Raw genomic sequence first — 27,194 nt, 5'->3', positions numbered from 1 at the left:
ATTCAGATCTTCTTCACTCCAGGCCCAACTCTACCCACTGTTCCTTCTAGTTGCCTCTGAAAAACCTGACCAAATTCTTTAAATTAATTCAAAATACTAACTTCATAATTAATATCATCAAAGAGAAGGTAGAAAAGAGGAAAGACTTTGGAAAACGTGGGGAAAACATAGTTCAGAATTAAGAAATAAGATGTCAAAGGATTGTATAAATCACTCAGGATACCTATACTATTATATCAGGAATACTTTTTTAAATTAAATTTTATGTTTATTTTTTGGTTTGTATCATTCATTTCCACAAGATTTTGAGTTATAGATTTTTTCCCCATCTTTCTCCTACCCACCACCCCAAAACAGTGATCCCACTGTAATACCCCCTCCCCCAATCTGCTATCTCCTATATCCTCCCCTATCCCCCCTCAAACTCTCCAGTAGGACAAGATGGACCTCTATACCCCAGTGCCTGTACATCTTATTTCCCAGTTGCATGTTTAAAAAAATAATATATTTTTTTAAACATTTGATTTTAAAACTTTGAATTCCAGATTCTTTTCCTTCCACGTGACCCACACTTGCTGGGAAGATAAGCAATTCAATAAAGGTTGTACATGTGTAGCTATGCAAAACATTTCCATAGTGGATATATTATGAAAGACTGACTAAATTTCCCTCCATCCTATTACCCCCCCCCCCCACTTCTTCTGTTCTCTACTTTGAACCTGTCCCTTTTCAGAAGTCTGTGTTTCCAACTTCCCTCCCACCCAACCTGCCCTCCATTCCATCCTTCCCCCCTACTCTCCTGTAGGGTGAGATACATTATTTAGTGTGTATGTCATTCCCTCCGTACACCAAATTCAATGAGAGTAAGGTTGACCCATTCCCTTTTGCCTTCCTGTTCTTCCCCTCCATTGTAACAGTTTTCCCTTGCCTCTTTTATATGAGATAATTTACCCCATTCTGTCTCTCCCCCATCTCTTCTCATTATATTCCTCTCTCACCTCTTAATTTCACCTTTTAAGTATCATCCCTTCCTATTCAATTGGTCCTGTGCCCTCTGTCTATGTATACCTATATGCATATATACACACACTCACATATGTATTCATATGCCTATATACCCTCCTATATAGACATATATATGTATATATACATACATTTCTATTCCCTTCAACTATTCTCATACTGATAAAAGTTTCATAAGTCACAATCATCGTTTTTCCATGTAGGAATGTAAATAGTTCGACTTTGATGAGTTCCTTATGATTTCTTTTCCCTGTTTACCTTCTCATGCTTCTTGTATCTGAACGTCAGATTTTCTGTTCAACTCTGATTTTTTTTTATCAAGAATGCTTCAAAGTTCTCTATTTCTTTGAATGACCATATTTTCCCCTGAAACATGATACTCAGTTTTGCTGGGTAGGTGATTCTTGGTTTTAATGCCAGCTCCTTTGACCTCAGGAATATCACATTCCAAGTCCTTAAATCCCTCATTGTAGAGGCTGCTAGGTCCTGTGTTATACTGATTGTGTTTCTACAGTATTCAAATTGTTTCTTCTTGGCTGCTTGTAATATTTTCTCCTTGATCTGGGAACTCTGGAACCTGGCTATAATATTCCTAGGAGTTTTCTTTTTGGGATCTTTTTTAAGAGGTGATGGGTGGATTCTTTCAACCTGGTTCTAAAACATCAAGACAATTTTCCTTGAGAATTTCTTGAAGGATGATTTCTAGGTTCTATTTTTTGATCATGGCTTTCAGGTAGTCCAATAAATTTTAAATTATCTCTCCTGGTTCTATTTTCCAGGTCAGTGGTTTTCCCAATGAGATATTTCACATTGCCTTCTATTTTTTCATTTGTTTGGATCTGTTTAATAGTATCTTGATTTCTCATAAAGTCATTAGCTTCCATTTGCTCCAATCTGATTCTGAAGGAATGATTCTCTTCAGTGAGCTTTTGAGATTCTTTTTCCATCTGGCAAATTCGACTTTTTAAGGCATTCTTGTCCTCATTGGCTTTTTGAGCCTCTTTTGACATTTGAGTTAGTCTATTTTTTAAGGTGTTATATTCTTCAGTCAAGTTGTTGACTCTCTTGTCATGATTTTCTTGCTTCATTCTCATTTCTATTCTCAGTTTTTCCTCCACTTCTCTTATTTGGTTTTCAAAATCCTTCTTAAGGTCCTCTATGGCCTGTACCCAGCTCATATTTTTCTTGGAAGCTTTTAGTGCAGGAGTTCTGACTTTATTGTCTTCCTTCTGTTCCATGCTTTGATCTTTTTTGTCCCCAAAAAAGGAATCCAAAGTTGGATTGCTGTGCTTGTTTTGCTTCCTTTGCTTGTTCATGTTGCCACTCAGTTATTTGACTTTTGATCTTTTTGCCTCAGTAGAACTTTGCTGCCAGAGAGGAGATCTTTGTCCCACATTACTGGGGTTTTCTCAGCTGCTGGAGCTATTAGTTGGGTGCCCTTTCAAAAGCCTCCACTGGCCCTCGCACACTGGTCACACACCCCACGACCTCCACCCTAGACAGCAATCCAGATCCAAGCAGGTTAAAGCAAGAGCAATTACCCCTCAGAATGGTTTCTTGGTCCCCCTACAATCTGCAGGCCAGGAGCTCTGAAGCATCCACGCAGCGGCGGCTGCTGCGCCTCAGCCACTTCTCCCTCTGGGGGCAGAGGCCGGACTGCACTCCTGGACCCCATGTTCCCACAAAGTCTACACTGAACTCTCACTTTGTCTTTGGCATTTATGGGTTGATAATTGTGGAAACTACCACAGCTGCTGGTTATACACTCTCCTGAAGTCTCTCCAGCCTGGCTGGGCAGGCCACCCTGAGGCTAAAAACTGTGGACTCATGTGGGGCTAGGCTACCAGTGGGCTGTGATGCAGCCTTCCTTTTGGCCTGCCGGGCTGTCTTCCGTGGGAGGTTTGTTTCTCTCGTCACTTTGTGGGTTCTGTAGTCCTAAAATTTGTTTAGTCATTTTTATAGATATTTGAGGTGGTTATGGAGGGAGCATAAGGAGTTTTCCTGCTTCTACGCTGCCATCTTGGCTCCACCCAGGAATGCTTTTTTCAGGAAGAGAATCAGAAGATATTAGCAAGCTTTGAGCATTTTCATAAGAGTTAGAATTAACTGTACAGAAAATAGTTGCTGAAGAGAGAGTGGAATTCCAGAATTAGCTGAACTTAAAGCTTAGGTCAAAATCATTGCCAAATTAGAAGAAAAGATGAAGATGAGAAGACATTGAATGTGATTGTAACTCCTATATGATCTGCTTTTAGCCATTGACTTCAAATTTGAAAATGGACAAAAGACATTGGCTTTATTGCTGTTTTTAGAGAAGTTTGATGTAAAACACTGAATACCACAGGGAGCCTAAAAGAACCCAGCTAGATACCTCAGCTAGATACCACTGAAAATCTATGCTAGATGAGATAGACACAAGAGACAAAGGCAATATGGATTTAGTATAAAATCTATATTTTTGTAAAACATTATGGAAGAGAAAGATAGAGAATTTATGAGCTCTATTTCTCTTTGCAAAATAGCATAAGAGGAAGCAATGAACTCTGAACTTGGCATGAGACCCAGCCAAGATAGATAATCTTGAGAACATTTGCAGATGGAACTGAAATAAGGACAACAAATAGATGTGAAATGGCAATGTGCTACTATTTCTATAGTGACGTATTACTATCTATTATTGTTGAAAAGGGCAATGCAACCACTTCATTTTAATTCAGCCTCCCAAGTGTTCAAACATACTGTATGAAGAACATGCCATGCTATTCTAAGAAAAATGATATATGAACCTGACACTAAATATATTCAGAAAACACATGTTTACAATCACATAACTGACAGATAAATTCCAGATAAATTAGAGATAACCAACAGAGGTTTCATATATCAATAGGCTTCACAAAAACTTTGTCAGAAGGATACTTCCCTTTTCCTTGCTCATATTGTTCTCTTTTTTTTTTTTGAGGGGGGAAGGCAGGGAGATTGGGGTTAAGTGACTTGTTCAAGGTCACATGGCTAGTAAGTGTTAAGTGTCTGAAGCTGGATTTGAACTCAGGTCCTCCTGACTCCAGGGCAGGTCCTCTATTTACTCTGCCACCTAGCTGCCCCGAGAAATGCCTTTTCGGGGCGGCCAGGTGGCTCAGCGAGTAAGAGCACCGGCTCTAGTGTCAGGATGACCTGCATCAAATCCGGACTTAGATACTTAGCACCACACCCAGAAATAACTGGCTGTATAACCTTAAGCAAGTTACTTAACCCCAATTTTTTTAAAAAAAAAAAAAAGAAAGAGAAATGCCTTTTCTTTATCCCTCTGCATACAAATCCTATATTCTTTTTGACTCTTAAGAGTCTGGTTTAAAGTGGAACCTGTTTTGTAATATCTTCTTAGACTGCTGTGATTCGTAGATATTTCTCTTAGCATCAAAGTCCTATTGTGCTTGTATTCTGATTCACATTGCAAATATATTGTACCTAGTAGCATTGATTTGTTCTATAAAAGCAAATCCTGGGGCGGCCAGGTAGCACAGCAAGTAAGAGCACTGGCTCCAGTGTTGAGAAGACCTGGAGATCGAATCCCGGGCTCGGATTTAGCACCCACCCAGAAACACCTGGCCGTGTAACCTTGAGCAAGTTACTTAACCCCAATTGCTTAGGGGCGGCCAGGTGGCTCAGCGAGTAAGAGCACCGGCTCCAGTGTTGGGACGACCTGGAGATCGAATCCCAGGCTCAGACGCTCAGCACCACACCCAGAAATAACTGGCCGTGTAACCTTGAGCAAGTTACTTAACCCTGATTGCTTAAAAAAAAAAAAGAGCAAATCCTTATGTTACAATTGGATTATAAATGTTGACATGACAGGATTTTGTAATTTTATAGTGAGGTATGGTTAAAATATATTACCATATTTTGAAATTGGACCTTATTGGGGTATATATAACTTTATTATACTATGTATTTAAATATCATAGTATGCATAGTTTGATTAAGAGGCCACTTGGTGACTTAGTAGATAGAGAGCTGGGCCTGGAATCAGGAAAATCTAATTTCAGACACTAGCTTTGTGATGCTGTGCCTTGGAGGCTCTGGGGCTAGAGTTCAGAAGACCTGAGTTCAAATCTAGCCTCAGACACTAGCTTTGTGACCCTGGGCAAGTCAGTTAACTCTGTTTGTTTCCTTTTCTCATGTGTAAAATGAGCTGGAGAAGGAAATGGCAAACCATTCCAGTGTCTTTGCGGAGAAACCCTGTGGACAGAATTAGTGTACTGTGGTCCACAGGTCACAAAGAGTCAGACACACGATTGAACAACTGAACAACAAATCAGGCAATTTGCTGTATATACTAGTTATGTAGATTTGTTTTCAAATTTTGTATATGTGTGTAATGCCAAGCAAAGGCAACTTCCCAAGTTCAAAATACCAGCAGAGGTGCTCTCCATTTTATTGAGTGACAAATTAAGAAGAGAGAGAATCAACATATAGCATAATTCAAAATACAGCATTTATTACCAAGTGTAATTAAATAATCTCCAAGTACTACCCGCCCTCCCCCCCCCCCCACATTACATTCATTTAATCAATCCCAAAGTCCCACTTCTAAATACTGTTCTACCCCTAGGCTGTACATTCACTTAGTCCATCACAAAGCCCCTCCTCTCAAATGGAGATTAGTTTCCAGTCACAAGTAAAGTACATTCATTTGTTCAATCACAGAGCATAAAAAAGCAAAAGTTCCCCATCCTTGGATTACAATTGAATCTACCCCAGAGTTACAGCAAGCTTAAGCACAACATTTAATACCCAGAGAGGTGTTTTCTTCATCTTGACAGGAGGCGCAATTTTTGTTCCTGGGGAGACAAAGCTTAGCAAGGCCACAAGATACATTGCCAGTGTCTTCATTAATTCATTCTCTGTCTGCAGAACAGTCCTAGGACCCCTGAAAACATTAGCAAAACTCCCTTCCAGGATTTCTGTAAACATACAACAAGAAAATCCTTCTTCAGGGCTTCTGAACCAACAGCAAGGTTTGAGGATCTCTGCAACAACAGCACTGTCCTTCACCAGTGGACAGAATTCACTCTCTGTCTGCAGAACAGTCTCAAGAGCTTTGAACCAACAGCAAGGTTCTAAGACTTCTGCAACAACAGGACTGTCTTTCACCAGTGGACAAATCTGGCAAAATAACATCAAAACAGACAGACAAAGTACCAGCAAAACAGCCATGTCTCCTCAGTCCTTGGCAGCTCTGGGTGGCAGCTCTTAAAAGTCCTGGGCAATTCAAACTGGCCCTCAGCAATCCTCTCAGTCCCTCTCTGCCTCCAAGATGCTGCTTCCAAAAAGTTCTTCTGACTCTCTTTTCTTGTGTCTCTCTAAATTTTCGTCATCAGCTCCTCCCAGTTCAGCCCTCTCTTTTCACATCAACAAGGCCATCCCACAAGTGGGATTCACAAGCTCTGGGTTTTAACACAATCAAACCAAAAACCAAGCCAATACAGGGGGATCTTTAAATTACATTACTATTACAATGTGAATGCAGTCTGCTGATAACATTGCAAAATTCCCCAATAGTTCTGAGCTCAATCTACATGTATTTCCTGTTTCCAGAAGTCTGAGCTATATTAAAAAGAATGAAGCTTGAAATCTAGGTGGAGACAAAAATAGCCAAAATTAAATTAAGCTATACATAATACCATACAGTGATTATCTCCAATTTATTCTGTGTATATGTTCTTGTATATAATTTTTTCATACTGTCTTCCTAGGCTGTGAGCTCTTTGGAAGCAAGGTCTATCTTTTGTCTAAATGCTCACCTTTTAGTGTGGTACCTGGAAAACAGTAGCAATTGTTCAGGTAAGGGTCTGAGGGCACCTTTTCACTTTGCCTATGAAGTTAAGCACACATACTTCATGGTAGCTCTCTTCAGTAATTTGGGCTTTTCTCACTTATTTACCTTCTCAACTGTCTTTTGTATGGTAGGGTCATGAGAAATTTGACTTCTGAATTACTGTAGCATTACTAGATTTTGGGAAAAGATTTTTAGCTGTTAACTGGAAATATTAACATGTTTAAAATGAAGGAGGGTTAATAGCAGCAATTGTATGGCAGGGGAAAACCGCTAAGTGGATTGAATTTAAGAAAGTCAGTGACCTAAACAAAATTATGTGATAGAGGCAGTAAAGATGAGGTAAAATAATTTAGTGGAAAGAACAAAGGTCTGAGAATCCTACTTTTTCCCCAGCTTGTTTTGTAACCTGGTAGTTTTACTCTGCGTTTTATTTTTTTCATCTTTAAATGAAGCAGCTAGATAGTAAAGTGCAAAGGGAGTGCCAGATCTGGAGTCAGGAAGACTCATCTCTGTGAGTTCAAATCTGGCCTCAGATTTGTACTAGTGGTATGATCCTGGGCAAGTCACTTAACCCTGTTTGTCTCAGTTTCCTCATCTGCAAAATAAGCTGGAGATGGAAATGTCAAATCACTGTAGTGTCTGCCAAGAAAATCCCAAATGGGGTGGGACATGATTGAAACAACTGAACAACAAAAGATAAGGAGGTTGAACCAGACTATATCTAACATTTAGCATTTATTAAACCCTTATTTGATGTATTTGGCAGGCACATAATAAGATTCTATAATAACATAGGCCGAGGCCTCAAGGAATTTATATTCTCTGGGAGAAATATATTTACTTATATAAAATGTAAATTCTCTTTCTTTCTTTCTTTCTTTCTTTCTTTCTTTCTTTCTTTCTTTCTTTCTTTCTTTCAACAGGAGATTAGGAAAGGCCTCAGGAAAGGAGATCATGCTTAAATTAAATTTTGAGGGATTCTAAGAACCAAAGATGAGTAAATTATTCATTTCAGGCATGAGGGACAACCTGGAATGTATGGAGATAGGAGATCTACTATCTTGAATGCAGGTAAAGCTAGGAGGCCTGTGTTGGTTAAGTAGATTGTATACTCAAGTGTGTGATAAACCATATTAGAGGGTTGGGATCAGGGTTCCATAATGGTAGAGGGATTGGTCTTGGTAAAGAGGAAGACCTCCTCTTCATTAGAGACTAGAATAAAACAGAAGATAATGAGGGATATTATCAGTGGTTTTTTTTGGGTGGGTGGAGCAGGATTGTAGAGGGATCTAGAGAAGAAAACAGAAGAAACTAAGGTAAAAATGGTCAGATTATTCATACTTTAACTGTCATTTATGTAGTCTCATAAATGAGCCACATATAAATGGAAGATTTTTTGTGACAAATAGTAGGAGCAATGAACTTGGAGGATTTTGCTTGGGAGTAAAATTAGGAGTTTTAAATCATGGCTCTGTGGCTTCATACTGTTTGACTTTGGGCAAGTTATATAATCTCCCTGAGCTTCTGACTATGTGGCATCTGAAATCTTAGCCCTAGTTTTATGATCCTATGACTCTGTGATTCTGGTTTGAACTTATCTTTTACTTTGAGCACAGGCTTACAGAAGACAACTTAAATTAGTGTACTTTTCGGATAGTTTATTGTTTTTGGTTAGTTTTTTATTTCAAAATTTTTCATTTCAGATTTTAAATATATTGGTTTTTCATATTCATTATTTGCTTATGAAGTACTATAGGGATGGTAAAGTTTACTGTATTTCATTTAGTAAGAGCCTTTACCTAAATAAGATTTAGATTTAACTGAACAGGCAAGACTCAGTTAATTGGAAAATTTTAAAACTTTTATAAAGTAGATTTTTATTATTAACTGTGCGACTGTAGAAGTCAAAAAGTATTTTTGTTTTTGAATATACCAACATAAAAAGCCAACAAAATTTTTTCTCACACAGAGCATTTATAATTTTACATTTCATTTGTCAACCAAATGACATAACTAGGTTCTTCATCACAAATTTATATAGAAGTAGAATTTTAAAATTTAGATTAAAAATATTTTAGTTAAATTCTTTGATATATCTGTTACAAATCATTTTTGCTATTGTAATGGGAAAAATACCAATCAAAAGGCATTTATTAAATGTTTACTTAGTAAATAATAATAATGATAGTAACTAATATTTTGTGTACCTGCTATGTATCAGACACTGTGCTAAGCACTTTATTAAATATCCCATTTGATCCTTACAGCACCCTGGGCAGGTAAGTGCAGTTATCTCCATTTTACACATGTGGAAAATGAAGCAAATTGTGGTTAAAATGATGAGGGTCATCATAAAATGATGAGGTATACAGTTAGGGGTGCTCGAGACACCAAAATACCAACACGCTGGGTCTTGCAGAATGAATTTGATTCAAGTCTTCTCTCAGCCAAAGAAAAGTAAAGTTTATTAAAAGTTCACCATATTGGGTAGACTCTTAAGGAGCCTCAGTATCTGTAAAGCTTGTATTGGACAAGCTAGCCAGAATCATCTGATACAGAGCAAGTCTGTACTAGAAAATTCTGTGGGGCTCTCATACCTCATGGAGGCAAGATGGGATTTTATATACAGAAAGGTTGTGGGAGGAATCCAGGAGTAGTCTAGAGGAGGAGTTTGGAGAGGGTCTTCAGGAGTCAGATGAAATCAGACTCCAGTAAATGAGTGAAGTTGCTGGAGGCTACCAGGAGATGACAGACAATGGTGGGCTAGGCCAGTCCAAGGGTGTAACAGTTGAGGATCAAAGGTGGGGATAGCTGGATAATTGAGGGCCAAGCTAGTAACAAAGGTTTGGGCAGAGCCACAATGAAAGGCTTATGGCCTCATGCAAATGCCTCATCAAATGGGAAGATTCAATCTGAATTCAAGGGGGTTCTCAGAGCCTATACCTCATCAAAATGACTTCTCCAGGAACCCAGGTACTAAGTATCTGAGACAGATTTGAACATAGGTTTGAGGCCAGGCCCTGTACTCAGTCTCACTGCGCCATCTAGCAGTCCTGCCAAGCACTGTACTGGACAAAGGCCAAAGTGAACTCCCCTGCCCTGTCTCTAAAGACAGCATATACAGATACATAGATAGAAACAAAATACATGTAAGATAAATGGAGGACAGAAGCTGAGGAAGACTTGTTCTCTATTCACCATTGTGCATTTATACTATAAAACATACCTTGTATTTGATTGTGGTAAGTTAAATCAACAAGCACAGTGGTAGGCAATTAATAAATGCTTGTAGAATTGAATTAGTTTTAGCTATGGCACTTTAAAAAACAAAATATTATTATAAAATAGAAAATGGTATTGTTGATGTTAATTTGAAGAGGTTACCCACTAAGAGGGGTAAGGGTTGCTCTGGAGACCCCAAAATACCAACATGCTGGGTCCTGCTGAATGAATTTTCCTTGAGTCTTCTCAGCCAAAGAAAAGTAAAATTTATTAAAAGTTCACTTGCATTAGACACAGAGTAAGTCTGTGCTAGGTCATTCTATGGCCCTCTCAGGAATATTGAGATGGCATTCTGTGGAGCTCTCACACATGGGGTCTTATATACAGAAGGTTGTGGGAGGAATCTAGGGGTGATCTAGAGGAGGAGTTAATGAGGTCAATGAGTGATTAAAGGTGGGAAGTCTGGTAAGTCTAATAACAGAGGGTGGGAAGTCTAGTAACAGACTTGCCTCTCCAAATGGGATGATTTAATCAAGAGTCCAAGGGAGGTTCCCAGAACCTGTACCTCAAGGACTCAAGGGGAGGTCAAGGAGGCTCCCAGAGCCCATACCTCATAAAATTCAGTCTCTTTTTTTCCTTCCTTACCATTAGATGTACTGTAGGTATAAACAGAAGTAACCATTTTCCCACTTTGTATTTTTTGTGGCATTCTACTTGGAAGGTTATTACCTGGTCTTACCACTTGGTCAGGATTTATGTATAATGAAAAATTGCAGGAACTTTCATAATCAATTTTTTACTTGTTTTTTTTGTATTTCTTTGGGAGGATGTAATGTAATGCCAAGGAAAGGCAACTTCCCAAGGTTCAAAATACCAGCATAGGTGCTCTCTATTTTATTCAGTAACAAACCCACAACAGAGAAGATCAAAACATGACATCATTCAAAATACAGCATTTACTAAGTGTGATTAAATAATCTCCAAGGCCTACCCCACCCCAGGACTTTCCAATCATTCAATCAATTACTAAGTCTCTGTTCCAAATACTTCTCCACCCCTAGGCTATACCTTAATTAAGTCCACCACAAAGCCCCTCTTCTTAAATGGAGATTAGTTTCCAAACATAAGTAAAATACATTCATTTGCTCAACCATAGAACACAAAAAGGTCAAAAGTTCCCCACCCCTGGATCACAATTGAATCTACCCCAGAGTTACATCAAGTTTAAACACAGCACTTAATACCCAAATGGAGGTCTTTTCTTCATCTTGACACGAGGCAAGTTCTCAGCAATCTTAGTTCCTGGAGAGACAAGGCTTAGCAAGGCCATAAGATACATTGCCAGTCCCTTCATGAATTTATCCTCTGTCTGTAGAACAGTCCTAGAACCCCTGAACACATTAGCAAAGCCCTCTCCCAGGATTTCTGTAAACATACAACAAGAAAATCCTTCTTCAGGGCTTCTGAACCAACAGAAAGGCTCCCAGACCCCTGCAACAACAGCACTGTCCTTCACCAGTGGACAGTATTCATTCTGTCTGCCGGACAGTCTCCAGACCCCTGCAACAACAGTACTGTCCCTCACCAGTGGACAGTATTCACTCTCTGTCTGCAGGACAGTCTCAGGCCTTCTTAACCAAATGCCAGGTTCCAGGACTTCTTCAACAGGACAGTCTTTCACCAGTGGACAAATCTGGCAAAATAACATCAAAACAGACAGACAAAGTACCAGCAAAACAGCCATGTCTCCTCAGTCCTTGGCAGCTCAGGGGGCAGGTCTCAAAAGTCCAGGGCAATTCAAAGCGGCCACCAGCAATTCCCTTAGTCTCTCTCCACGAGGTGCTGCTTCCAAAAAGAACTTCCGCCTCTCTCTAGTGTCTCTCCAAATCTACGTCACCAGCTCCTCCCAGTCAGGACTTTCTTTTCACATCAAAAAGTCCATCCCACAGGTGGGATTAACAAGCTCTGGGTTTTAATACAATCAATTTGAAAACCAAGCCAATACAGGGGAATCTTTAATTGCCATTACTATCACAGAGGATTGGAGTAAAGCTGATAGTAGCAAAAACAGGATATTGAGGAAGTGGTCAAAATTGCAGCTTCACTGGCTTCTTAAGACATGAGCCCAGAAAATAATGTCTGCAACATTGAGCTACTAGTGAATTCAACACTGTTACCAGATAATATTGGGTGAGGGAAATGTATTTGATCTACAATTATTTGTCAAGAAGCCAGTCGTTTTACTTCAGACTCAGGAATATTTAGTAAGAAAATTTATAAGGCAGCCTATTCAAAGAAGTATACGCAGAAGAAATCTATACTGATGACACAATTTTGAAAGCATTGAGAGACAGTTTTTAAGATATATGAAAAAGAGGAAGGTAACTGAGTGGAAAAAATGTATAATATTATTACCAAAAAAGGTGTTAAAAAGTACATTAGTAACTGCTGACACATGTACTTCCATTGTCATTTTTATATAATCTATATAAGAATATTCTAAACATGAATCAGGAATAATATTGGTGAATATGTAAGAAGGGAGTCGCAGGTTTATACATACTATATTCTGTTGTGGACTATAACTTCATAGTCACATGACTGAAGGGTATAGAGAATACAAGACGTCACAGTGTTTATTTTTTGAGTATGAAAAAAAATCAACAGAGCAAAAAACAACCATAAAGCCTGTCTTCCTTAAGTTGTTCCCAGTTGTTTCTAGGTTAAATTATGAATTTATCTGTTTGATGCATAAGACCTTTTTCATCATGGAGTCATAAAAACCTGTCTCTGCTCTGCATTTTCATGTTGATTTAACTTTATTCACCTTCTTATACTCAGCAATCTGTTCCCTGTGTAGCATTCCATGCAGACAGGTGGGTGGTCCCTCAGGTCTCTTTCTCTCTAAGATTCAGCTGCAGTGCTACCTCCTAATAGGCCTTTCCTGATTCCCCCACTTAGGTTATACTCCAGGTAAACTTTATGTTATCTTTGGTTATCTGTGTTCACAATGAATATCCCCAGTAGAATTTTTTTTATTTATTTTTTTCAAATGCTTTATTAACTTCTGATTTACATCATTCATTTCCGCCCGATTTTGAGTTACACATTTTCTCCCCGTTTTTCCCCTACCCACCCCCCCAAATAGCAGTCCCACAGGATATCCCCTCCTCCAATCTGCTCTCTCCCATATTTTCTCCAATACCCCTTTCGACTTTTCCAGTGGATCTCTATGCCCCAGTCTCTGTATATCTTATTTCCCTATTACATGTAAAATAGTATCGATAATAGTGTTTATATATATATACATATATATATACATACACACATATACATACATATTTGAATATTTGATTTTAAAACTTTGAATTCCAGATGCATTCCATTCCTCCCTTGTCACCCACCCTTACTGGGAAGATAAGCAGTTCAGTATAGGTTGTACATGTGTGGCTAATGTAAAACAATAACATAGTAGATTTATTTGAAAAGACTGACTATATTTCCCTCCCTCCTATCCCACCTCCCACTTGTTCTATTCTCTACCTTGATCCAGTCCCTTTTCAAAAGTGGGTGCTTCCAACTTCCCTCCCCCTTAGCCTGCCCTTCCTTCCATCATGCCCCCTCTCATCCCCTTCCCCCCTACTCTCCTGTAGGGTGAGATACCCTATTTTAGTGTGTATTTCATTCCCTCCTCAAGCCAAATTCAATGGGAATAAGGTTGACCCATTCCCTTTTGCCTTCCTATTCTTCCCCTCCATTGTAACCATTTTCCCTTGCCTCTTCTGTATGAGATAGTTTACCCCATTCTGTCTCTCCCCATCTTCTCTCATTATATTCCTCTCTCACCTCTTAATTTCACCTTTTAAGTATCATCCCTTCCTGTTAAATTGGTCTTGTGCCCTCTATCAATGTATACCTGTAAACATATATACACCCATTCACATATGTATTCATATGCCCATATACCCTCATATATAGACAAATATATATATATATTTCTGTTCCCTTCAACTACCGTGTTTCCCCGATAATAAGACACTGTCTTATTATATTTTTTGGACAGAAAAACACCAGAAGGCTTATTTTCAGGGGATGGCTTATTTTAATGAACATTAATAGCAATTTTAATAAACAGGTAAATGTGAACAAAAAAATGTACCTTTATTCAATAAGCAAATCACTGGGGAAGAACAGGATGACGCGCTCACTGCTGCAGCTCTGATTGGATGCAGCTCGGAGCGCGGTGTGCGTTTCGGGGGGGGACGGTGCATACAGAGGGTAATAGCGCAGGGGATCACCTTCACTACAGTAACAATCTCAATAGGGCTTATTTTCGGGGGAGGGCTTATTTTAGAGGAATCTTACACAGTAAGGGGAGGGCTTATTTTTGGGATAGGTCTTATTATCGGGGAAACATGGTACTGAGAAAAGTTTCATAAGTTACAATTATTGTTTTTCTATGTAAGAATGTTAATAGTTCTACTTTGATAAGTTCCTTATGATTTCTTTTCCCTGTTTACCTTCTCATGCTTCTCTTGCTTCTTGTATCTGAATGTCAGATTTTCTGTTCAACTCTGGCTTTTTCATCAAGAATGCTTGAAAGTCCTCTATTCCACTGAATGACCATATTTTCCCTTGAAACATGATACTTAGTTTTGCTTGGTAGGTGACTCTTGGTTTTAATCCCAGCTCCTTTGAACTCTGGAATGTCATATTCCAAGCCCTTTGATCCCTCAGTGTAGAAGCTGCCAGATCCTTGGTTATCCTGATTGTGTTTCCACAATATTCATGTTGTTTCTTCCCAGCTGCTTGTAATATTCTCTCCTTGATCTGGGAATTCTGGAACCTGGCTATAATATTCCTAGGCGTTTTCTTTTTTGGGGTGTTTTTCAGGAGGTGATTAGTAGATTCTTTCAACCTCTATTTTGCCTCTGGTACTAAAACATCAGGGCAGTTTTCTTTGAGAACTTCCTGGAGGATGATTTCTAGGTTCTTACTTTGATCATGGCTTTCAAGTAGTCCAATAATTTTTAAATTATCTTTCCTGGGTCTATTTTCCAGGTCAGTGGTTTTTCCATTGAGATATTTCACATTGCCTTCTATTCTTTCATTTGTTTGGATCTGTTTAACAGCATCTTGATTTCTCATCAAGTCATTAGCTTCCATTTGCTCCAGTCTAATTCTGAAGCCATGATTCTCCTCAGTGAGCTTTTGAGATTCTTTTTCCATCTGCCAAATTTGACTTTTTAAGGATTCTTTTCCTCATTGCATTTTTGAGCCTCTTTTGCCATTTGAGTCAGTCTGTTTTTTAAAGTGTTATTTTCCTCAGTCAGGCTGTTGACTCTCATTTCATAATTTTCTTGCATTGTTCTCATTTCCCTTCCCAATTTTTCCTCCACTTCTCTTATCTGCTTCTTAAGGTCCTCTATGGCCTGTAACCAGCTTGTATTTTCCTTTGAAGCTTTTGGTGCAGGAATTCTGACTTCACTGTTTTCCTCCTGTTCCATGCTTTCCTCCTTTTTGTCCCCAAAATAGGAGTCTAATGTTGGAATCTTCTTTCTGCTTTGTTTCCTTTGCCTTGTCATGTCTCCCCTCAGTCACTTGACCCCTGGGCTTTTTGCCACAGTAGGACTCTGCCACCAGATAGAGGAGCTTCGTCCAAACGCTGGGGTTTTCTCAGTTGCTGGAGGTATTAGATAGGTACCCTCTCTAAGGTCTCCACACACTCTGGCAAGCTGGACATATACCCCAGGACCTCCACCCTAGACTGCAATCCAAATCCAATCAGGTTAAAGCAAGAACGATTACCCCTGAGACTGGTGCTTGGTCCCCCTACACTCTGCAGGCCAGGAGCTGAAGTGGCTGTGCTGGCGCTCAGTGGCTTCTTGCCCCAGGGGGCAAAAGCCACGCACTCCTACTTACTGGTCCCAAGTCCAGATTGCACTGACCTCTCACTTTGTCCTTCGCATCTGTGTGTTGATAAATCTGGAAATGGCCACAGCTGCTGCAGATCTGAAGTCTCTCTAGCAAAGGCTGGTCAGGCCTGCCCTGGGGCTAAAGCCTCAGTGTGGGGCTGGGCTCGGCCCCCAGAGTGCTGAGCTGGCTGGAATTGGCCTGGCGGGCTGTCCTTAGTGGGAGGTTAGCTTCTCTGTGTCATTCTGTGGGCTCTGCAGCTCCAAAGTCTGTTCAGAGTCCCCTTTCTACATGGTTTGGGGAAGGTGGAAGCAGGAGCAGCTGGGAGGTCCTGCTTCTACTCCGCCATCTTGGCTCCGCCCCCCCCCAGTAGAATTTAAATTCCTTGGGACTTACTTTTTGTCTTTGTGTCTCTAGCATCCAACATAGGTTCTGGCACATGGTAGTAACTTATACATGCTTGTTGACGGATTGAAGGTATATGAGTTGATAGGAAGAACAAATATCAGTGATATGTATCAGATTAAGATACAGATAATTTTTTCATATTCATTTGGACAAATTATGTTGATATAAAAGTTACGTCAGTGAAAAATGGAAAAAATTACTATATTTTGATGGTTAATTATATGTTGTTAGTGAAAAGATTTTGAAATAATAACACTAGCAGTTTTGGAAGAAGGTAAACTACTAGACTAAAGAATAGTAACAATAGGTAGCATTTATATATTGCTTTTAGTTTTCAGAGCACTTAAAATATATCATCTCATTTGATCATCTTACCAATCCTGGTAGGTAGGTGCTATTGTTTTCCCCATTGTATAGATGGGGAAAGAAAGGCTATGAGAGGTGATGTGACCTGTCTAGAAGTCTCAGAGTTAAGAAATATCTGAGGCAGGATTGGAAGGGAGTCTCACTATCCTGACTTACAAGGTCAGCACTCTGCATTGGGCTTCTCCCCGCCTGCCTCAGAAGGAACCATTAACTTAGATAACATACAATTTTGATATGGTTGCGTCACTAATTTCTTCTAATACTTTTTTTTTTTTTATGAGCAATCGGGGTTAAATAACTTGCTCAAGGTTACACGGCCAGTTATTTCTGGGTGTGGTGCTAAGTGTCTGAGCCCGGATTCGATCCCCAGGTCATCCCAACACTGGAGCCAGTGCTCTTACTTGCTGAGCCACCTGGCCGCCCCTAAGTAATTGGGGTTAAGTAACTTGCTCAAGGTTACACGGCCAGGTGTTTCTGGGTGGGTGCTAAGTGTCGGAGCCCGGATTCGATCCCCATGTCTTCTTGACACTGCAGCTGGTGCTCTTACTTGCTGTGCTACCTGGCTGCCCGTATTCTAATACTTTTTAAAAGGTATCAAGTCAAACATGTTATGCTCTGTCTTAGGAAGAATCATGGTTTCTTATAGTGTAAAGTATGTAATTGCAGAGTGCTTTAAAATTGCTATATTTTGAAGGAAAAAAACTCAGCTGGTGTAGGAGAGAAAGTGCTACAGTAGAAAACAGGAGGTTTGGTTTTTAGATCTGATTCTCCTACCAATTAGCTCTGTGCCCATACACAAGTCACTCATCCATTTTGAACCTCATTTTCCACATGTGTGATGAAGGGTTTTATTAGATGAACCCTCAACTCTATTGTTTCCTTGTTTGTAATTCTGTAAGATATACTTGTGAACAGCATAGCATATGTAAGATATACTTGTGAACAGCATAACAAGAGAGTTGTGATTTAAATACTTTTTTTCATAATTTCCTAATAACAATCCAAGTGCTAATTTTTTAAATTTAATATCTTTTTTCCCCAATTACTTGTAAAAACAATTTTTAGCATTAGTTTAAAAAAATTTGAGTTACACCTTCTTTCCCTCTTCTTCTCCCCTCTCTTTTAGAAGGCACACTATTTGACATATGTTATACATGTGCAATCATGCAAAATATATTTCCATATTAGTCATGTTGTGAAAGAAAACACATGACCCCCCACCACCCATAAAAAAAAAAAAACAAGGAAAAGATAAAAGGTAAAAAATAAAAGTATGCTTCTGTCTTCATTCAGACTCCTATCAGATCTTTCTCTGGAGAATAGCATTTTTTCGTCATAAATCCTTTGGAATTGTCTTAGATTATTGTATTGCTGAAAATAGCTAAGTCATTCATAGTTGATCATTCTACAGTATTGCTGTTATAGTGGTCTTATGGTTCTTTTCATTTCACTTTGCATCATTATGTTTCCATCCTGCCCTTCATTTCTTATAGCACATCTATCACAATCATATGTCCAACTTGTTCAGTCATTCCCCATTTGATGGACTTCCCATCAATTTCCAGTTCTTTGCCACCACTAAAAGAGCTGCTTTCAATATTTTTGTACGTATAGGTCCTTTCCCCTTTTTTTTTTTTTAAATCTATTTGGGATATAGACCTAGTAGTAGTCTTTTTGGGTCAAAAGATTTTATAGCCCTTTGGACATGGCTCCAAATTGCTCTCCAGAATGACTGAATCAGTTTATAACTCTACCAGTAAGGCATTAGTGTCTCAATTTTTTCACATCCCCTCCAACATTTGTTTTTATTTTCATATTATCGAATCTTATAGGTGTGGAGTGGTACCTCACATTGTTTTAATTTGTATTTCTCTAATCAATAGTGACTTACAACATTTTTCATATGACTATGGATAGCTTTGATTATTTTGTCTGAAAACTGCTTTTTTATATCCTTTGACCGTTTGTCAGTTGAGGAATGGCTCTAATTCTTATAAATTTGACTCAGTTCTCTATATATTTGCAAAATTAGACCTTTATCAGAATTTTTTTGTAAAACTTTTTCCTCATTTATGATTTGTAACTACTCTCTCTCCCCTTTGGCACATCGTCCCTCCTCTAAAATGTTTTGCTTCTAAGTATCACCACCCCCAATCCAACCTGCCTTCTATTACCTTCCCCTCACTGTTCTCTTATTTCCTTCCTCTCCTTCTTTCCCGTAGGGTAATATAATCCCTCTTTGAAAGAATTCTAGTGAGAATAAGGTTCAAATGCTCTCCCTACCTCCCTCATCTTTCTCTCTACTATAAAAACTCTTTTGTGCCTCTTATATGTGAGATAATTTACTCTTTTCTGTCTCTCCCTTTTCCTTTCAGAGCATTCCTCTTTTTTTACCCCTTAATTTTATTTTTTTTCATGATTTTCTTGCATCACTCTCATTTCTTTTCCCAGTTTTTCCTCCACTTCTCTTAACTGATTTTAAAAAATCCTTTTTGAGTTCTTCTAGGAATTCTTTTTGGGCCTGATATCAATTCACATTTTTTCCTCTGAGGCTTTGGATGTAGCAATTTTGACTCTATCTTCTTTTAAATTTGTGTTTTGAGCTCCCCTGTCACCATAGTAGCTTCTTATGTCCAGTTTCATTTTTATTGTTTGCTTATTTTCTGAGCCTATTTTTTGAATTCCAGTTTTTGTTAAAGTGTGACTGCTCCTGGTATGTGAGAGGCAGTGTAACAAGCTTCTGGCCTTTCTTGTTGCTACTGTCAGAGTTAGTTCTGGGGGTCTGTAAGTTTCATTTATTCCAGGGCGGTATGATATAAGGAGGAGTGTGGTCACTGCTCTCCTATCCTGTGCTCTGGTCTGAGTGACCACAAGTACCCCTTTCCACTGTTGAATTGTGATCAGGGTCCCTGTTTACCTGTGACATGCCTTTTGTTTGCTAGTGCTCCTCTTCACCCTGGGACTGTGACCTGTATTTGTGTATGGGCAATACAGCAGAGTCCTGTACCCAGTGCCAGCAAAGGGACCCTTATAATCTCCTTCTGACCAATTGTCCTCCCCCTAACCATCTGGGGGCTGAGAGCTCTGGAAGCTGCAGTTGCCTTTGCTGATTCAGTTGCTTCCAAGGCCTACAGCTGGTTTGCTAGCCCTCAGCCTGCACTCTACTCTCACCCCCGTTCTGTAGACCTTTCTTGCTAAATTGCTTTGGATTGAGCAATTTTTTCAACCCATCCTTTTGTGGGTTTTGCTGCTCTAGAATTCATTTTGAGGAGTAATTTAAAGTTGTTTGCAGAAGAATTTGGGAGAGCTCAGGCCTTTTCTCTGTTTTTCTTCAGTTCTGCCCTTCTCAGGGGCTAATTCTTAATGCAGTTATTCTAGAACTTGTGTTTACTAATTGTCTGTAGCTATTGCTTTGTAAATCTTCAGGTATATGATCCTCTTCTTGCTATTTTTAGGTGACAGGTTGCTTTTAGTGATTCCATTGCCAAAAAAAATTAACTTCTCTCCTAAATAAAATAATAATCTTTTAAATGCTGTCAGTTTTGGGGCCAAAACACCATTGTTTACATATTGAGTCTACTCAAGATAATTTTCTTTTTTTTTGCTTTTTGGAAGGCAATTAATTGGGGTTAAGTGACTTGCCGAGGGTCACACTACTAGTGTGTTGTGTCTGAGGCCGGATTTGAACTCAGGTCCTCCTGACTCCAGGGTCAGTGCTCTTAGCTGCTCCCAAGATAATTTTTCTATCAGTTGAATGAGCATTTTTCAGAATATCACTTAATGACTTAAAATGAGTTTTGCTTTAATTCTGGGAAAAGTAGAGTGATGTAGATTTGGTCATTTTAGAGATCTGCTTTAGAAGTATTACAAACTTGTGGCAAATAGATGATGTAGTAGATGGTAGTTTGGAAGATCTGAGTTAAAATTCAATCGTAGATACTGTGTGACCTTGGGCAAGTCACTGAACCTCTGCTTGCCTTTATCTCCTCACCTTATCTTTTCCACCAAATGAGGGTAATATTTGCAAATTGCTTGGCAGAGTGCCTGTCCCCTACTAGGCCCTATATAAATACTTATATTATTCTTGCTCCTTTCTTGAATACATTATATAAATGTAAATCATATTGTCATCTAAATGAGTGGGTAAAGTAATTATTTTTCGTGTGTGTGTGTGTGTGTGTGTGTGTGTGTGTGTGTGTGTATAGTGTGTGATGAATTAAACTAGTGAGGTAAAGATAAGATTATTAACTTGGATGTTTTACCTTTAAATAGAGTCCTTACTTGCCTATTTCCAAGGTATTATGAAATTTGATGAACTGATGTTTGTAAAATGCTTTGGATACTTTAGTTAACAGTTTTTATTTTAAATCTAAATATCAATTATCATTCCAGTGACTTTAAAACTATCACAATCTCTTCACTAATTAAAAGCTTCCTCATGCTTTCTGTCTGACACATGAGTGGTCCTGTCTTTTAAAACAGACTATGTTTATGATAGTTTATTTTATATTAAAATGTAATATTTATGTAGTTAACTGGGGGTATTCAAAATGAGGGGGAAGATAGAGGAAAGGAGTTTGTTAGGGGCCATTTAAAAGTAACTTTTAATGTATCTCAGCTATTCTGTGTTTGCCCTTTACCCATTAGATTATAGAAAACAGGAAAAAATCAGAAGAGGAAAGAGATGGAGAAAGAGATTTTAATTGTAGCATATAATTCTAATAGACCTAAGGTTAAAGTCAGTGCTTTTTAAAATTAGGACTCCATTTTGAAACTTGATTGTACAAACAGGTTAGTTAAATCATAAAGCAGTATCAGTGGATACTTATACCTTACTGGAAGAATGATGCCTTTTACTCCAGTGCCTAAAAATAGCTAAAACTACCTACTTTGCATTTCCAGATATAGGAGAGAGAGAGTGTATGTTCATCTGTATACATCAGCAATATGGTTTCTACATCATTTATTGTTGGGTGTTTTAAATTTTAAACTTTAAAAAGGCCTTGGTTGTGGCTTTGTAACCATTCTGCCTCAGTGATAGGCAGAGTAGTTTTTAGGTTTAAAAAAATTCTGATTCAAATTTTTTTTATGATGATTCTGACGGAGATAGTTCTTCTAGATATGTTTCAGAATCCTTACATATTTTGATAACTATATGTGAAGAATACTAATGAACCTTTAATTTATATATATACATATATATATATATATTTGCATAATCTTTCCTTCCCAGTATATCTCTTCCTTCTTCCCTAACCACAGCCATCCCTTCAAGACTCAGAATAAAAAAGAAAAAGCAGATCAACAAAAATAATTGTGACATCTCTCAACTTTACATACAATATTCCAAGATCCCTACTCCCTTTCCAGTTATTCTCCTGCAAAGAGGGGAGGAAATGTGCATTCTCCTATCTTATCTTCAGGGTCAAACTTGATCATTTATAATTATAGAGCATTGTTTTCCTGATCAGTATTCTGAATGCATTGTTTTCCTAATTGCATTGTTTTTCCAGTTCATTTTTATCTAAATGGAGCCTTGTCTTTTTCAGGCACAGATTGCATTCCTTCAAGGAGAAAGGAAAGGACAAGAGAATCTGAAGAAAGATCTAGTAAGAAGGATCAAAATGCTGGAATATGCTCTTAAACAGGAAAGGTACTTCACTAAAATGGAAGAGTGTTTTAAGTTTCTTCAGTTACTTCAAAAGTAATTTTTTGTCATTTCTTAAGGTATAAGTTTTAGAATTCTAAATTCATTTAAATTCAGAAGACTTGTTTAGATACTTAATTTTGAGAGGCAACATTGTGTAATGTATAGAGAGAGGCAACTCCTGATTTAGGAGGACCTAGATTGAGGTTCTGCCTCCTATGTATTCTGGCTGTGAATAGCCAATCGCAGAATTGTCCCAAGCAATTTATAAGAGTGCTTTCCAAATGTTATTGGCAGAAGGAATTTTCTCAGAACTTGGAATACCTTACACCAAAGAAAAGAGAAAAACATTTTCTTTGAAAGATATTTGAACCTTATTTTAATGTAGCTACTGGGAGTACTTGGTTTTCTCCAATATAGGTGGATAAATTGATATTTAAAATTTTTAACGTAGTAGCTTCATAAATAGATATCCAGGCAGCACAGATTAGGGAAATGAGCATTATATGTCAATAAACCTGCATGAGAATTCTGGCCTTGCTAATTATTGTTTGATCTTGGACAAATCATGTAACATCTTTGAACCTGTTTCCTCATCTGTAAGATAAGAATAGAATAAAATGAACTAGCTGATCTTAAAGGTATCTTCCAGTTAAATCCTATGTTCATAGGTACCCAAATTTTACCAATTTGAATTTTTAAAATGTCTTGGCTTAAGAAAATGCATGATTAAGAAAGAAATATTGATTTCTCTAATTTTATATATTATCAGTATTTTAGGAAGGGTGGAGTCATATGTTTGAAAGAGAATTGAATTTGGAATAAGGAGACTTGACTTATGTTCATTAATTTATTTAATAGGTATTTATGGTTTAGTTTGATTTTGGAGAAGTTACTTAGAGTTAGTCTCCAATAGTCCCTCATGGTTCTAAAATTTTAATAAATTGTTTAAGTAAAGGAAATTTATATGAATGGAATCCTGTTTTTTACATCATCTTCCATAAAATAAAAAACATTTATGTAGGAAAAATTTTTCTGGTAAACTGATTTGAAAATCTTTTTTGTCATTTTTTCTATACTTTTCCTTCCTTTCAGTTGTTACTTCCTGGTCCTAGTTCTGTGATTGTATCTTCCTTTAGGAGTGCCTTTGCCCTTTAATTTTGACCTGCTATGGGCTAGGAAGCCATATTATAGTTGGGTAGAATTATCTAAAATAAAAATAAATGGATACTTGGGGATCTCAGTAAAGTAGATGAACTTTTGTGTTGTTAATTTTAGGTACTTAAGTGCTTCTTTTTCTTCTTAATTCTTAGCCATATTTCAGATAGTTGAATTTAATGTATAGGACCCCTCCTGAAGTGTTATATTGTGCAATTTTATCCATTACTTAATATTAAGAGATCAAGATTAAGGTTAAGATATTAGAAGAAAAATGCATGTTCTTTTGGGTTGATTAATAGTAGAATTAATGTTATAGAATACAGCAAAGTGGAAGAACCGTTTTTCTCATTTTTGTGACTTGTAGGTACAATGAGAATCATAACTGGTATTATTGTATAATGTTAGTCAAGCCATGATAGTAGTTCTGATCAATAAACTTGTGAGTGTCCCAGTGTCTTCTTGGAACTTCCCTTTTGTAATCAACGTGAATAATCCTTACAAAATCACACCATTTGTTTATTAGATTTTATAGTAAATTAGGTAAACTTAGGAGGGAAAGATTTTTTTTCTTTTAGATATTTTTTAATGGGTACTCAAGAACTTTTAAAAAAAATCCAATGAACTCTAATATGATGTTATTATAAATAGTTTTTTAATCACCACAGTTTAATAAATAATACCTATTTTTTTTTTTACCACAGTAGTTTCTTTTTTTAATTAAATTTTATGTTTATTTTTGGTTTGCATCATTCATTTCCACAAGATTTTGAGTTACCAGTTTTCTCCCCATCTTTCCCCTACCCATCACCCCAAAACAGCTATCCCACTGTATACCCCCTCCCCCATTGTGCTTTCTCCTATGTCCTTCCCCATACCCCTCCGACTTTCCAGTAGGGCAAGATGGATCTCTATACCCCAGTGCCTGTACATCTTATTTCCCAGTTGCATGTTAAAAAAATTATATATATACATATTTTTAAACATTTGATTTTAAAACTTTGAATTCCAGATTCTTTCCCTTCTTCCCTCATCACTCGCCCTTACTGGGAAGAAAGTCAATTCAATATAGGTTGTACATGTAGCTACGCAAAACATTTCCATATTGAATATATTGCGAAAGACTGACTATATTTCCCACCATCCTATCCCACTCCCCACTTGTTCTATTCTTTATTTTGACCCTGTCCCTTTTCAAAAGTCTGTGTTTCTAACTGCCCTCCCCCGCAACCTGTCCTCTCCTCCATTCTCCCCCCTCTCATCCTCGTCCCCCTACTCTCCTGTAGGGTGAGATACCCTATTTAGTGTGTATGTCATTCCCTCCCTAAGCCGAATTCAATGAGAATAAGGTTGACTCATTCCCTTTTGCCTTCCTGTTCTTCCCCTCCATTGTAACAGTTTTTCCTTGCCTCTTTTATATGAGATAATTTACCCCATTCTGTCTCTCCGCCATCTCTTCTCATTATATTCCTCTCTCACCTCTTAATTTCACCTTTTAAGTATCATTCCTTCCTATTCAATTGGTCCTGTGCCCTCTGTCTATGTATACCTTTATGTATATATACACACACTCACATATGTATTCATATGCCTATATACCCTCCTATATAGACATATATATGTATATATACATACATTTCTATTCCCTTCAACTATTCTCATACTGATAAAAGTTTCATAAGTCACAATTATAGTCTTTCCATGTAGGAATGTAAATAGTTCGACTTTGTTGAGTTCCTTATGATTTCTTTTCCCTGTTTACCTTCTCATGCTTCTCTTGCTTCTTGTATCTGAATGTCATATTTTCTATTCAACTCTAGTTTTTTCATCAAGAATGCTTGAAAGTCCTCTATTCCACTGAATGACTATATTTTCCCCTGAAACATGATACTCAGTTTTGCTGGGTAGATGATTCTTGGTTTTAATCCTAGCTCCTTTGACCTCTGGAATATCAAATTCCAAACCCTTCTATCCCTCAGTGTAGAAACTGCCGCATCCTGTGTTATCCTGATTGTGTTTCCACAATATTCAAATTGTTTCTTCCTGGCTGCCTGTAATATTTTCTCCTTGATCTGGGAATTCTGGAACCTGGCTATAATATTCCTAGGAGTTTTCTTTTTGGGGTCTTTTTCAGGAGGTGATGGGTGGATATTTTAAACCTCTATTTTGCCCTCTGGTTCTAAAACATCAGGGCATTTTTCCTTGAGAATTTCTTGAAGGATGATTTCTAGGTCCTTTCTTTGATCATGGCTTTCAGGTAGTCCAATAATTTTTAAATTATCTCTCCTGGATCTATTTTCCAGGTCAGTGGTTTTTCCATTGAGATATTTCACATTGCCTTTTAATCTGTCATTTTTTTGGATCTGTTTAATAGTATCTTGATTTTTCATAAAGTCACTAGCTTCCGTTTGCTCCAATCTAATTCTGAAGGAATGATTCTCTTCAGTGAGCTTTTGAGATCCTTTTTCCATCTGGCAAATTTTGGCTTCTTAAGGCATTGTTCTCCTCATTGCCTTTTTGAGCGTCTTTTGCCATTTGAGTTAGTCTGTTTTTTAAGGTGTTATTTTCCTCAGTCAGGCTGTTGACTCTCATTTCGTAATTTTCTTGCATCGTTCTCATTTCTCTTCCCAATTTTTTCTCTGCTTCTCTTATTTGCTTCTCAAGGTCCTCTATGGCATGTAACCAGTTCATATTTTTCTTGGAAGCTTTTGATGCAGAAGTTCTAACTTCACTGTCTTCTTCCTGTTCCACGCTTTGCTCTTTTTTTCCTACAAAAAAAGGAGTGTAAAATTGGGTTGCTCTGTTTATTTTGCTTTCTTTGCCTGCTCATGTTGCCACTCAGTCACTTGACCCCTGGGCTTTTTGCCACAGTAGGACTCTGCCACCAGACAGAGGAGTTTTGTCCCAAACACTGGGGTTTTCTCAGCTGCCGAAGGTATTAGTTGGGTGCCCTCTCTGAAACCTTCACACGTTCTGGCAGGCTGGTCACAAACCCCAGGACCTCCACCCTAGACCACAATCCAGGTCCAAGCAGCTTAAAGCAAGAGCGATTACCCCTCAGACTGGTTGCTTCATCTCCCTACAAACTGCAGACCAGGAGCTGAAGCTGCCGCTTGGCGGTGGCTTCACACGGCTCCTCAGCGGCTTCTTGCCCTGGGGGCAGAGGCTGACTGCACTCCCAACTACTGGATTCCGAGGTCCACACTGCACTCACCTCTCACTTTGTCCTTAACATCTTTGTGTTGATAATTCTGCAAACCGCCACAGCTGCTGGTGATCTGGAGTTCCTCCAGCCGATGGTTGGTCAGGCCGCCCTGGGGCTAAAACCTCTGGCTCATGCGGGCCTGGGGTTGGCTCCCAGAGTGCTGTGCTGGCCTATTCCTGCCGGCCTGCCAGGCTGTCCTCAGCAGGAGGTTAGCTTCTCTGTGTCATTTTGTAGGTTCTGTAGCTCCAAAGTTTGTTCATAGTCCCCTTTTACGTGAATTGTGAGACGTCGAATTAATACTATTTTAAGATCATTTCATAAACTGAAGTTGATCTGTGCAAAACCCCAAAACTTCAATTCTAAATTACACACACACACACACACACACACACACACACACACACACACACACA

General features: G+C 38.3%; 1 protein-coding gene across 2 annotated transcripts in view; it reads left to right on the top strand.

Annotated features, from left to right (window-relative positions):
- Positions 1-27,194, top strand: part of STRN (striatin) — a 168,421-nt gene that overhangs the window by 23,576 nt on the left and 117,651 nt on the right. For both annotated transcript variants that reach the window (XM_069072197.1, XM_069072198.1), the window contains exon 2: positions 22,321-22,424. In XM_069072197.1, the coding sequence (XP_068928298.1) occupies positions 22,321-22,424 (104 nt within the window). The remainder of the gene's footprint in view (positions 1-22,320; positions 22,425-27,194) is intronic.

The sequence above is a fragment of the Petaurus breviceps genome, unplaced genomic scaffold (genome assembly GCF_028583685.1).
Source record: "Petaurus breviceps papuanus isolate PSGF00001 unplaced genomic scaffold, PetGlider_PUasm1.0 90845, whole genome shotgun sequence".
Taxonomy (NCBI): Eukaryota; Metazoa; Chordata; class Mammalia; order Diprotodontia; family Petauridae; genus Petaurus; species Petaurus breviceps.
This window is presented reverse-complemented; position numbering and strand designations above follow the sequence as displayed.